The sequence below is a fragment of the Desmodus rotundus genome, chromosome 7, assembly GCF_022682495.2.
Source record: "Desmodus rotundus isolate HL8 chromosome 7, HLdesRot8A.1, whole genome shotgun sequence".
In the NCBI taxonomy this organism is placed as follows: domain Eukaryota; kingdom Metazoa; phylum Chordata; class Mammalia; order Chiroptera; family Phyllostomidae; genus Desmodus; species Desmodus rotundus.
In genome coordinates this window covers 119,251,088-119,264,051 of record NC_071393.1, presented here as the reverse complement: position 1 = coordinate 119,264,051, position 12,964 = coordinate 119,251,088, and the positions used below count along the sequence as shown (strand labels likewise).

The following is a 12,964-nucleotide window of genomic DNA, read 5'->3' as shown; positions in this document are numbered from 1 at the left end:
GACATTTGAGGATCACAGAGTTTAGAACTTAAAGGGCCCTGAGAGAGCATGAAACCCAATTGCCTCATTTTATTTTTGCATAACAGAGACACCAGAGGATCCAAGTAAGAATCTCAAGGTCACACATCTAAATAAAGGGCCTGGATGTCCCTGGGGAATGGGGCAGATCCTCAGTGGCACTGGAACCAGTGAAAGCAACCAGGATTATTATATTTGACCTCAAAGGCTAGGGTTCCTTGTGTTCCCACACCACTGAGTCAGTCTGAGCAGACCCCAGTGGATCTAGAGCCAGTTATAAAGTGGTATGTCATGTTGGACATATTTGGCTTTCTAATTGTTATCTTTTTCTTTCCTATAATTATTCCCTGAATCATTGTCCTTGGTAGATTGCGTTATAGTCTGCAGATTACTTCTCCATCCCCTCCACTGGACTGAGTCCATAAAAGAAGTGAAACCATATCTTCTGTAAATTTGTCTCCTCACAACTTAGCTCACTGAGCCTGACACAGAGAGGGGCTAGATACCTATTTATGGAACTGCTATGTGAATGTTGAAGTTAATTCCAAAGAAGCATCAGAGCTTCATTTGCTATAATTTTCATTTCCTATAATTTAGGGGACCAAAAGTTACTGAAACTAAAGTTGCTTAAGGTAGAAATGTGTTGTGTATGTAGACATTTTAATAATAGTTTAGTGCTCCAAGGAAAATGAACTTGACTTTTTCACAATCATATGACATACTATCCTGTGGTTCAAAGAAGAGATCAGTATAGATTGACCTAGGATAGTGGTGGTGAAAGGGAGAGAAGTGGATAGATGCAGGATAGGTTTAGATAAAGCATCAACAGAAACTTGCTGAGACAGACTGAATGAGGTGGAAGAAAAATCAAGGAAAATCCCCAGGACAATAGTGATGCCATTTACTGAGAAGGGGAAAACTAAAATTAAAAAAAGTAAAAGGCAGGGAGGAGGAACTCAGATTTCTTTTTTTTCAATGTTGTGATTAAGCTACCTATCAGATATCCAAGTGCAGATGTCAAATGGACAACTGGATACAGATTCCTGGGGTTCCAGAGAGGGAGTTCCAGGAGAGAGATCCTGACTTGGAAGTCACTGACATATACATGACCTTTGACATTATGGCAATGGATGAAGGTACTGAGGGGCATGTACAGACCAAGAAGAGACTCTGGGTGAGGACTGGGGCCCTCAACATTTAATAACCATACAGTGTGTGTATAGCACAGTACTGGAGACTACATGGAAACAAAGATATTTAATGCACTGCTTTTCCCTCAATAACCTTACAATATAACCTCATTCACATATACAACAAGGGAAACTGTTCAATGTAGTGGAAAGTGCAATGGATTAGTAGTCAGAAATCATGAATTTTAACCATTGCATAGCTACTCCAAGTTATAGTCACGTTAACTTCTCAGGGCTTCCAATTCCTTACCTACTCATACAAGGAGTAGATACAGATAACTTGAACAGTATTTTCTGATGTCATGATTTCTGTGTGGCATCCAAATGACATATTCCAGCCTCACCTAAAGGTGGTATCCCACTCTTCCCAGGGGGAACGTGCAGCTGCTCTGGGGCACACAGCAGCCATCAGAGGGCTTGGCTGAAAGGAAAGTCCCTGAGCTGGAAGGAGGAGAAGCTGCTGTCTCTGCTCTTTGCCTGTTGGAACAAGAAGCATTTGAGAGAACTCAAAATATTTTTCACTCTTGGTTTTCAGCTCGTGCTTACGTCAGAAGAATGGAATCCTGGGGACCAGTGAGAAGAGCAGATTTATCTTTTCCATCACATTTTCTTGGTTCTACAAATTAATATTCTCAAAGATACCAAATTTCCATAATCCCAGGAAACATTTTCTTTTATCAGACAGTAGGTCAACATGGCTGGACAGGTATAATAGGACATGGCTGCACAGGGCAGGGTACCCGAGCTTACCCATGTATATACATACATACATACTCACACATGGGTGATCCCTGGACGGAGCTGACTGGAGAATCAAATTGAGCCAATCAGATTCTCCTGCTGGGAAATGTAAATTCTAAATGGAAAAATCCAGAACCTGGAGGTCAAAGAAGTGAATCATTTTAAACAGTGCCTTGGGGGCCCCGAGTTGCTCTACTTCCCTGTGTAACAGGTAGTTAGTGAGATCTTCATTTGATGGATGCCTCTCTAGGTAATCACGCAGCAAATCCTCTTCCTTGACTCTGTTGGCCATAGTCAACTCTGTAAGTTGCCACCAAGAAAACTTTACCTAGTATTAGTGTCCCTACTTTACAGACAAGAACACTGAGACTTAGCAGAATTAAGAGAAAAATTTGTTGTAAATCATCAGCTAGTAAGTGATAGAACCAGCACAGGAATTAAGTTCTAACTCTAAAATTCATGCCACTAACCACTAGGCAATCTTGACTCTAAGTGCTGCACTGTAGGTTATTTTTCTTGTCACAGAGATGGACTTGTGCTGAGTCCTATTTTCTTTCTTGCTAAATAAATGATGGCCTACATTCAGAAAAAGCCATCCAGAGAAGAGGACAAAATCTGCAGTGGCCTCAAATTGAAGCTTAGTGGTCCACAAATAAATCAAATCCATTGCCTTGCCTATTGACATGCAATTCCCACCAAGGGAACTAAACAGTTTGGCTACACTGGCAAGAAGAAGATGTCTATGGTGTCCCAGGTCAATTGATCTTATCCTCTTAAGACAGACAAGCTAGAATGCTTCCTCTGTACAACAGGACTTCATGGGATGGCAGGTGGTCTTCCAGCAGATGAAAGTATTTCAACCAAACTGATTGGCATTCTGCAGCTAAAACAGGACTTTGCTTTTTAGGTCTCCCACTTCATTATGAATAGCAAACCAGAATAGCTACAGCTGAACAACCGGGATGGGTGGATATATCTACATCTTCTTAGAATAGTATCAGATCATGCTGAAAAATCTAAATACAACATCAAGCCAATTGTCATATGCCAAGATTTAGCACTGCTCATTTTCACAGGCTGTAGAAGTACTCTTGTAAGGGTACAAGCAAGAGTCCTCCATTTTTACTCTAAGAGAAAAATGTTCGTGCAAATTAGTCTTGGTCTAACATACTCATATATTTCCCAGTAGTCACCTGCTTTATTCCCTTGCCCTGGGCTGACAACTTTGATCTTGGAGTTGGCTCTTAGACTGAACTGCTTGCTCACTTTGCTTGAGTTTTGGGGCTATTTTGATCTAATATGTGACCCAGGCTATCCCCAACTCTGCTTTTTCTCTAAATCCCAGTTTTCAGCATCACTCCTATGCTTTCTCTATTTTATATAAACAGTGCTTCTTTCTAACATTACTGTTCCTGCTGTGGGGCCTGCAATACCAATGCACTGGCCACTATGAAGCCCAAGTACAGGACACATTTTGGGCTTGATGGGGCACACTGCCTTAGGAACTGTCCTAGACTTACCACATTTAGCACCAATTATGAATTCTAGGCTTAGGTTTAATGCTTCTAGAAGAAAATTAAAGAGAGGATGGTAAACTGAGTGACCAGGTTGCTGGTGCTATGGTGGATGGAGTAGCATTCCTTGATCCAAAAGGGATTGTGTTCCTGTATGTAAATAATTTTAACAAACCCTTTTCCCTCCCCACTCTCCAGAAGTGCCTGTAGTGAATCCTAAGGGTGACAGGTAGGAAGAAGTCATAATTTTATTAGAAATAGGAGACAAGAAAATCCAAAAAACCCCCTGAGGCCCATTTTTCTGACCATCACTGCCCTGTATAAACATGGCCTCTCCCATCTGTATGCCCTTCTGTTCCCTCCAGCATAACACCCACCACATGTCAGCACGTCTCCCATGTCTCCCTTTGTTTGCCTAGAAGGATTATATGCCCCTTGATCAAAATCAGGTGCTGTCAGTTTATTTACAACTTCTGCATCTAATTCAATGCCCAGAACATACTAGGGTTTCATGGATGTTGCATGTATAGAAAATGAATAAAAGACACTCAAAAGCATCTCTCCTGAGGAATCAGTTTCAACAAAGAAAAACAATGTCATTTGGAAGCTCCATTTTCTTTGCTAGCAGAGAGGAGTCCTATCATTTTTACACTCCACTGATTCATTCTGAACATGGTGTCAGGAACAATACAGGGCCAAAAAACAATTAGTGGGGGAACAAAACAATCAGTTGAACCGTCTGGAATTTGAGCGATGTACAGATCAAATGTCTTAAATTTGCTAGGCTCCTTCTCATTTGGCCAGAATGGATGACTCTTGGCTGCACTATACCAGGAATAATTGTCCCTCATATATCCCCAATCAGCTGCCTTTTAATGACTAGTCAAAAGTGACAATGTAAAAGGTGCAGTGACTTTCACCATCCTTGGCAAATCTTGGACCAACTCCCATTGATCTGCCCTTGGTATAGGTGAACTCAGAGACACCTTGCACAGATGCCTACAGTCACTGCTCCCTGTCTTCAGCAACATGGCCTTTGATTTTGGAAGAGACCCAATAGGAGGAAGTGAGGTGTCTAAAGTGACTTTCAGTTCTTACACTACCTTTCTGTCTCCTGCATCTCAGGGGCTGAATGACCTTTCAATCTCCCAAACCAACACCAGGATAGTCTACCCTAGAAAGAGATTTAGAAAGAGTCCAGGAGCTTAACAGACTTCAAAATTGTTGCCTCCTCATCTTAGCTCATGTTCTGGTTGTTGCTGCTTTGAAAATTCAGTAATTTGAATTTAAATTCTATAAGCTCCAAGGAGGCTCTTTCTCCCTTATGCCAATGTTCTGAACCCTATTTTTGGAACTGCAAGGAAGACTTGCAGTTCTCTTGAAGAACACCTTAACTGGCAATACAGTTGACCTCACAAAAACAACAACACGAAACATCTTTGACTACTCATCCAGTTCCTGCTCTAGGACATCTCCTCATCACCAGACGTGACGGTGGACAATTCTGGCCACTGGTAGTCTTTAGGGACAAGAACTTGCAGGTTCCCCCCCCCAAGAAACTCTTCTCTTTTTTGACTCTCCATGTCCTCCTAGTCTGGTCCACCAATAGAGCCCATGCCACTGCCTTTTATCATTTTATTATCATTATTTGTATTGATGTTTCAACTCTTCAGCTAAACAGATGATAAGCTTCTTGGGGGCAAGAATTACCTGTAACAGATGCAGTATCCTCAAAGCCCTAGAGCTGCACCCTTGGCAAACACTTGACAACTGTGTAGATTATTTTTTCATATAAAATAGAGGCTGACAACCCATGGGCAGTCAACTTGATTCTGTGTGCCTGGCATACAAAACAATCAACTAAGCTGTAATCTGGACTGGCTTATAGACTAGAATCTTCTTGTCTTGGTGGTGTCCCTTTTCTTGCCTTTACCTCTGCCCTTTACCCCAGCTGTAAATTCAGTGCAAACATAAGATGCTAAAGTGGTGAATGAAAAGGGCTCCTCCCAGCATTCTGGCCTGTTCTAATCCATCAGTCCTCATGGTTTGCTCTCCACTTCTTCAGCCACCTCTTCAAACCTTCTCCCCACAGCATTCCACACTTCAGTCCATTCTGGACTTTATTCAGTTCCTCAACTGTGCTGTGGTCTCTTACCTCTGTCCTTCCTGTCTAGGACACACACCTTCCTTCCCCCTCTTTGCCAAGTTCATTCCTATTCATTTCTCAAGTCTCAACTTGTATATTTCTTCCTTGCAGAAGTGTTCTTTGAACCCCTCCCATATGTCAGGTCCCTTTGTAAAAGCCACCCAAACTTCTCTCTACTTTCCATTTAATAGTACTGAATGACAATAATTATGATTGCAACAATCACTAACATTAATTAACTGCTTGCCCTAGTCCAGGACCTATTGACTCACTTCATCATTACCAATATCTTGTGAGGGAGGTACCTGATTATTCCCATTTTACAGATTAGGAAATCAAGTCTCAAAGATATTATCTTGATATGGTTCACATCATTCCCCTGGGGCCAGGTTTCTCACCCAGTCTGGGCCCAGAGTTCATATTCTTAACCAATACATCACACTGTCTCTTAAGAAACTCACCATGTTTAAAATTATTTATTTAATGGCTAAATAGTGAACTAGGAATCAAGCTCCATGAAAATAGAGCTGGGTCTGTCTTATTCCATAGTGTATTTCTAAAGCCTAATACAAGAGCTAGCATGCAGAGAGCACCAAAAACCATGAGTTAAATAACTAAAACCAGAATCCCAAAAGACAAGTATTCACCCTCTCTAAATAAAAAATGTCTGATACTTAATAAAAAAAAAATATCATGATCATGGGAATCTTTACTCAAAACTGTCCCTTTCTACAACCCAACACCAGTCAAACAAACCCAAGTAGCCAGAACTAGAAAAGGTGCCACCTGGAAAGCAGTGAACACAAGAAAACTCCCCTAGAAGAAAGTAAGCACAGGTAGGTCCGAAGTTAGCACCTGTGGTAGCAAAGAAAGCAGAAGTCTATCCACGGACATAACTGGAGTGGCTACACCCATGGGTCCCACCAGCCATGCCACCCTCGCCGCCGACTCACCCCTTTCGCAGGTTCTCCCCCAATAGCCGGTGCCTGTGCAGTCGCAGATGAAGCGGTTCCAGCCATCCTTGCACACGGCGTTGTTCTTACAGGGGTAGCTGTCACACTGCTTAGCGCTCATCCGTGAACAGGAGGACTTGACGCCCGCCGCGTTCTGCATCTCCGCCAGCTGCCGGATGTTCTTGCTGCGCCCATCGATGAACAGGTCGCGGATGCAGCCCACGTAGCCGTAGTTCAGCATGGCGGTCCAGAGCTCGGTGGGGAGGATGAGGCCGGCACGGTTCTCCGGCAGCCCGCCCAGGTACATGTCCCCCTCCAGATCCAGGATCTCGCTCTCCCCACTGGCGGTGAAAGGCGTGCGCCTGCTGTTCACTGATATGGTACCTGGGATGGGAGGACAGAAAGAGTGAGCTAATAGTGCCTCTGTATCACAGGTGAGGCTGCCAGGTGGTGAACCTAATGAAAAGAGCCCAGAAGGTGAGTTCTGAGACAAGCCTTGTGTGACCAGGAGAGAACAATGCAAGCAAGGGAATAAAGTCCTACAAGGTGTTAGAAAAAAAACAGTGTAGGTATTGGGGTCCCAATCTCTGCCAGGCAAGAGAGCCTGGCCGCTAGGAGGAGCCAAGACAATCCCAATAGTCTAGTACCTATAGGGTGAGGTCTTTTCTCCACCTAGGGAGCTGCCAGATCACACACCACACTGGTGAGAGCAGCAGTTCCTGCCTGGGTTTAAATCCACCACGTACTAGCTGTAACCTTGAAGAAGTGCCTTCATCTTCTTGGGCTTTAATTTCCTCATCTATAAAATGGGGAAACAATTGCCCCTACCTTTCAGGTTGGTGTGCTGGTTACATGAGCTCATATAGACGAAGTGCTTTTCCCTCTGTCAAGTAAGGGCTCTCTGTACATGCCTGCCTGGGTCTTCATCACTGGCTTGTCTTCCCCCAAAGGATAGGACCCTCAGTGCACGGGGACCCTCTACACTGGCTTTAGCTATCAGGCCTGCTAGTGAATATTTTGGGCACGGTCTATTAAATTTTAATTGGAAAATGTGTATTAATTCATTTAACAAAGATGTATTGAGCACCTCTTCTGTCTCTGGTATATAGTTCTACGCACAAAGATGAACTTGACAGTCATGGCCTTGCTCTTGTGGAGCTAATGTTCCAGAGCAGAAAGACAGAAAATAAACAAATCACCCAATAAACAAGAGAAATTAGTTAACGACAGGTGCTAGGAAGAGAGTAAAATGGGTGCTATGATAGCAGGCCAAGGGTTATTCTTGAAAGTAAAGGCCTCTCTAAGCATATGCCAGGTAAGCTGACACCAGGATGTTGAGAAGGATCCCCCAGTCCAGGGTGAAGACTGTGTCTGACGGAAGGAACAGCACCTACAAAGGCCCTGGGGTAGGCAGGCGTGTGGCTAGAGTGGAGAAGGCAAGAGCAAGAGAGCAGGAGACGCGGTCAGAAAGAGACTGGGCACATGGGATTACGGAAGGTATAACCCTAGGTAGCCTGACCTGGAAACTTGGGACAAGGGTTCTAGTCCTCAATGATGAAGATGACCCTAGGCCATTTACAACTCAATTTCCTAAAGTGTAGAATCAAGGAAACTATAAAATCAAGGTGCTATCTAAACACCATGCCACAACTTTAAAAACTTATTTAGTATTCTTAAAGTGCTCATTGGTATCAGGTTAACTGCCATCCATCATGCAGCTTTCACTTCGGTCAGAATCTCAATTCCCTCAGCTGTGGAGGGAGTAGCCCCAGGACTGGGAAGATCACACTCTAAATTACAAAGTCAACACAGGGGCAGAGGAGTAGAAAGAGCTTATGGGCCTCTGGAAGCAGTAAACCAACAGTTTGCTTCCCCTACTCTCCCCTAGAAGTTTTCTCCTGGAAAAATCTGCTTTGCTTTTTTAGTTTTTAATCTTTTAAAAACCTATGTAACAATAATAATGCCCTGGCCACCGTTTTAAGTATTTTCTGTGCTTCTTTCAACTTGATCCTTAGAACAATTTTGTGAGATAGGAGTTATTGTCTCACAAATGAGGTTTGTGTCTCTTTCTTCTCTCTGGCACAATTTGCTTTGCCTGCCCTTCACAAATCTACAGGGCTAGTCTGATCACCAGCTAGCAGGGAGGAACATCTATTGCCAAATGAGACGAGTATCAGAACAAATTTAAATGCTGGAGCCTTCAAGACACCCCGAGGAAATCTATCCTGTGAGTGTGTGATCACAGCTGGTTTGAAGGCACTTACCAAGTTTTAAGAATCTGTTGCCCACCTGAGGAGTAATCATGAAAGTTTTTCTTTCTCTTTTTCTGTTTTAGTTTGTTTATTTACTTTTCAATTACAGTTGACATTCAATATTTTATATTAGTTTCAGGTGTACAGCATAGTAGTTAAACATTTATAGAATTTACAAAGTGATCCCCCCGCCCCTGATAATTCTAGTACCCACCTGGCACCATATGTAGTTATTACGATATCATTGGCTATATTCCCTATGCTGTACTTTACATCCCTGTAACTATTTTGTGACTACCAATTTGTACTTCTTAATCCCTTCATTGTTTATAATAGCCAAGATATGGAAGCAACCTAAGTGCCCATCAATAGACAAGTGTATAGAGAATGGATACATATATACAATGGAATACTACCTGGCCATAAAAAAAAGAATGAAATCTTACCACTGGCAATAACACGGGTGGACCCAGAGGGTATTATGCTACGTGAAATAAAAGTTTTTCTAGATCACCTCTCAGTCAGTTATTCTTCAGGATGAGCAGGAAAGGAGGTGCCACACTTGGATACACTAATGTGTTTACGACTATTCAATTTAGTATAGGTTTATAACTAAAAACAATATACCAGAAAACATATTCATAAAGAAATTAAGTTTAATAGGTCATATTAAAATTTCATGTTCCATTGCTTTCACAGGACAATTATTTGTCTACTCGGTAAGTTTTTATAGGATTTGATTAAATGTATAGGTACTGCAAATTTATAGGCTAATGCTATAGTTCCCAAGTATGAAATTCAAGGCTTCTGAAGTCCAAAGCAATTTGATGAAGATGGGTCCTCTGGCAGTTCGAACAAAACAAAATAACTGCTGTACTTGAAGAGCAGTTAGTGTTGGGAATAAACAGAAGTAGACAGGTGGCGGTTTTACGTGTTCTAGCCTGCCTGTGACACGGATAGGTGACCTTTAAGCTGTATCGGGATCTAGGTTAGTCAGTCATGAAACCCATTGACCATGACCCAACTCCAGAGACCCAAAATGCATGGGTCTTCAACTCCAACAGGAGTATTTCCTTTATAATTCGGGGACAGCTTTCTGGCTCTTCCCTGCTGACATTTGAATGATAAACTTAGAGAAAAATTCAGTCTCCAGAGAAATTAATTTTTGTGTATTTTTCTGTTTTAAAAACAAAGCACAAACTGTTCATTCCTGCTCAAAAAGCACATTTAATTTTATGCTTCTTGGTTCTGATCAGATTTTAGACAATCAATAAAGCATCCTACTGGGCAATAAACCATCTAGGGCTGCAATCCACCACCCGTCTGCCCTCTGCACAGAACCCATCCGGCTCCTCCTAAGGGCAGCATTGCTCACTGCCATCAGCCTTCTAGCTCTGAAATTATGCCAAAAAGCCATTTCCCCCAAGCTCAGCCATTCCTGGCTATAAACTGTTAGAGGGAGCCTATTGCTTTTATTGTTAGCCCAATGCACCTAGAAAGAAAATGTCCAAATGACATATCCAGAATGAATCCTTAAAAACGATGGGAAATATAGCCAAGACCCTTCTTGAGTATAATACCACCTAAATAGAGAATCAGGAAATGTGTGAAATTCAAGTGCTCTAATTAACTCTAGGTGAAATGCCTTTCCTAATGGCACGGAATGTGACCTTCATTGCCACATGGTCCATAGAAAGCTAGGCAGACTGTTCAGACATTCAAAAAGCTCCAGACTCTCTCTATTTGTGATTTTTTTTTTCTCCCTCTCTGTTACTACTCCAGAGTGGCTATGTACTGCCTGGGGCTAGCTTGTTTGATCTGCGGCTGCAGAAACAAACAAAGCCATTTAAACCAAATGTAAAAGGTTATGAAGAGGAAGGGAGAGTTAGTGAGGTCTTAGCAAAGAGTGAAATATAGGCTTTCACACCAAAGGAAGGCTTTAAGTTGAACATGACTTCAGGAAAAATCAATTTGCCTTTTCTTTTCTTGTCATAATTTTTTCCCTGAAACATGACTCTTGCCAATTACTGAAGGGTGTAGTGTTGCATAAACCCTTACACAGTGAAGCTTATCCTACAGAGTTATCACACAGTGTAGCCTCTGTGATGTCACAATTGGTTTCCATGGTGATTCAAAAAAGGCAAAGAAGAAAAGTTGGGAGGGGGGACCATCACACCAGGGACATGACAATTGCTTTGGTATCTGTGAAAATGCTACTTGAAAAACCACCCTTAGCTCAGGGTCTTGCAGCTATCATTAAGACAACTGTGCAGTGAGTGACAGGGGAGAGGAAAATGTGAGCCATCAAGGAGGCAGGTGTCTTGTTCCAAAACATAACCATTACAACAACCATGACAGAGAATAGCAAAAGAGTTAACAAGCATGCAAGTGAAAAAATTATAATAAAAATATAAAGCCAGGAAACAAACGGAGAAGCCAGAGCTTTCCTCCAGTCTTAGTGATACCCCACCTCTGCCTACCTGATCTGCCGTCACGCTGAATGTCCACATGGTACCATTCCCCATCGTTGGCTTTCTTCTGAGTGGCTTTCACTTTGATGGTGCCAGAGCCCATGTCAAGCAGCAGGTACAGGTTGCCATCCAGGAGTTCCACGGCAAAGAAGTCCACTTTGGTGTTCTTCTGGCTCCGAACATCCTTCCTCTCTTGGGGCTTGCCATGAGTGAAGAGGATCAGGCCGTTGGGCTCGGTGGTGCGGAAGTCAAAGGAGATGGAACCCATGCGTTTGGTATTCCACTTGGGCAAGCTTATATAAGCCTCGGGGGTCTCAAAGTTGATGGGGTCCAGCGTGGCCACATTCTCACACTTGAATACAACTTCCCCATAGATTTTCATCTTGGTATCCCCAATCCGGGCCAGGCGAGACAGCTCCAGACGGATGTCATTATTTTTATAAACAACCTGTCAAAAGCCAAACGTGTGCCATATGAATCAATCTTGCAAACTAACCATCCATCACTCACTGGGCACCCAGGAAAAAGGCCCGAGAAGAGGCTTCAGGACACAACTGTCTGAAACACGAGAAACATGAGATGCAGCATTTGAAAGAGCATCTGAAGAGTCCTCTAGGGTGTACACAAGGCCTGAATAAGCTCCCGTATTTCCATTCTAAACCTTCTGTCTCTCTGCTTCTGGTCAATTTTTGAATTGTCAGACACTTATACAATACAAGCGTATGCATAGAATTCAAGACATATTAAGTTGCACAGCTACAGATACGTATATACAAAGATATTTATTGAAGTATCATTAGTAGAAGACCAGAAACAACCTAAATGACTACCGATAATAGACTGGCACATCCTTATTAGGGAATATTATGCAGTCCTTAGAAACCAGGTAATGCTCCCAATTTTGATGTGGATGCTTTCCAAGTAATATTGTTAAGTGAAATTAGCAAGGAACAGATCAGAGCATGCATTATGCTATTATTGTGTAAAGTGTGTGTGTTGAAGTGGTGTTATAGGTATGTATGCTCATAATGCATAAAACACCTTTGGAGGAAAACAAGAAACTATAAAAGTGTCACTGGTATATTTGTCAGATTAATATTCATGTGTGGGAGGAAGACTGACTTTTCACAGTATACTATTGTATTTGATGTTTTTTAACCATATGGATATATTGCTTAAAGAAAATGATTGTTAAGAGTTGGTGGGGAAGGACATCCGTGCTTCTTTGCATATGTGTGCGCTCTCTATGTACATACTGTGAGAGAATGAAATACCTTAAAACATACACAAACGTATCATGACTTTCTAAACCCGGTGTCATCCATATGTAGGCAGGGATTATTCTTATTCCTCAAAATTAGAATTTCAAAAAGGTTTCGCTATCACTAGAACTGAATTTTGATGCAGTGCCCTGGGATGGGTCCTGGACTTCTGACCACTCAGCAATGTCACATGCATACAAGAACCAGAAAATAAAGTTGGAAGGGAATGGGTTCAACATTAGAGCACTGATTATGCCAACCACTGTGCTATGTCTTGTATATCATCTTACTCAAATTCTAAGTCAGGATCCAGATTTAGGTTCAAATCCCACATCCACTACTTATAAGCTATGTGACCTTGGCAGATGTAATTTAACTTATCTGAGACTGTTTTCTCCTTTGAAAACAGGAACATAG

General features: G+C 42.2%; 1 protein-coding gene across 1 annotated transcript in view; it reads right to left on the bottom strand.

The window, feature by feature from the left end:
- NRXN3 (neurexin 3) overlaps positions 1-12,964 on the bottom strand; it is a 1,484,332-nt gene that overhangs the window by 984,245 nt on the left and 487,123 nt on the right. Inside the window, 2 exon segments of the mRNA XM_045201758.2 lie at positions 6,563-6,946; positions 11,295-11,733. Of these exon segments, the coding sequence (XP_045057693.2) occupies positions 6,563-6,946; positions 11,295-11,733 (823 nt within the window).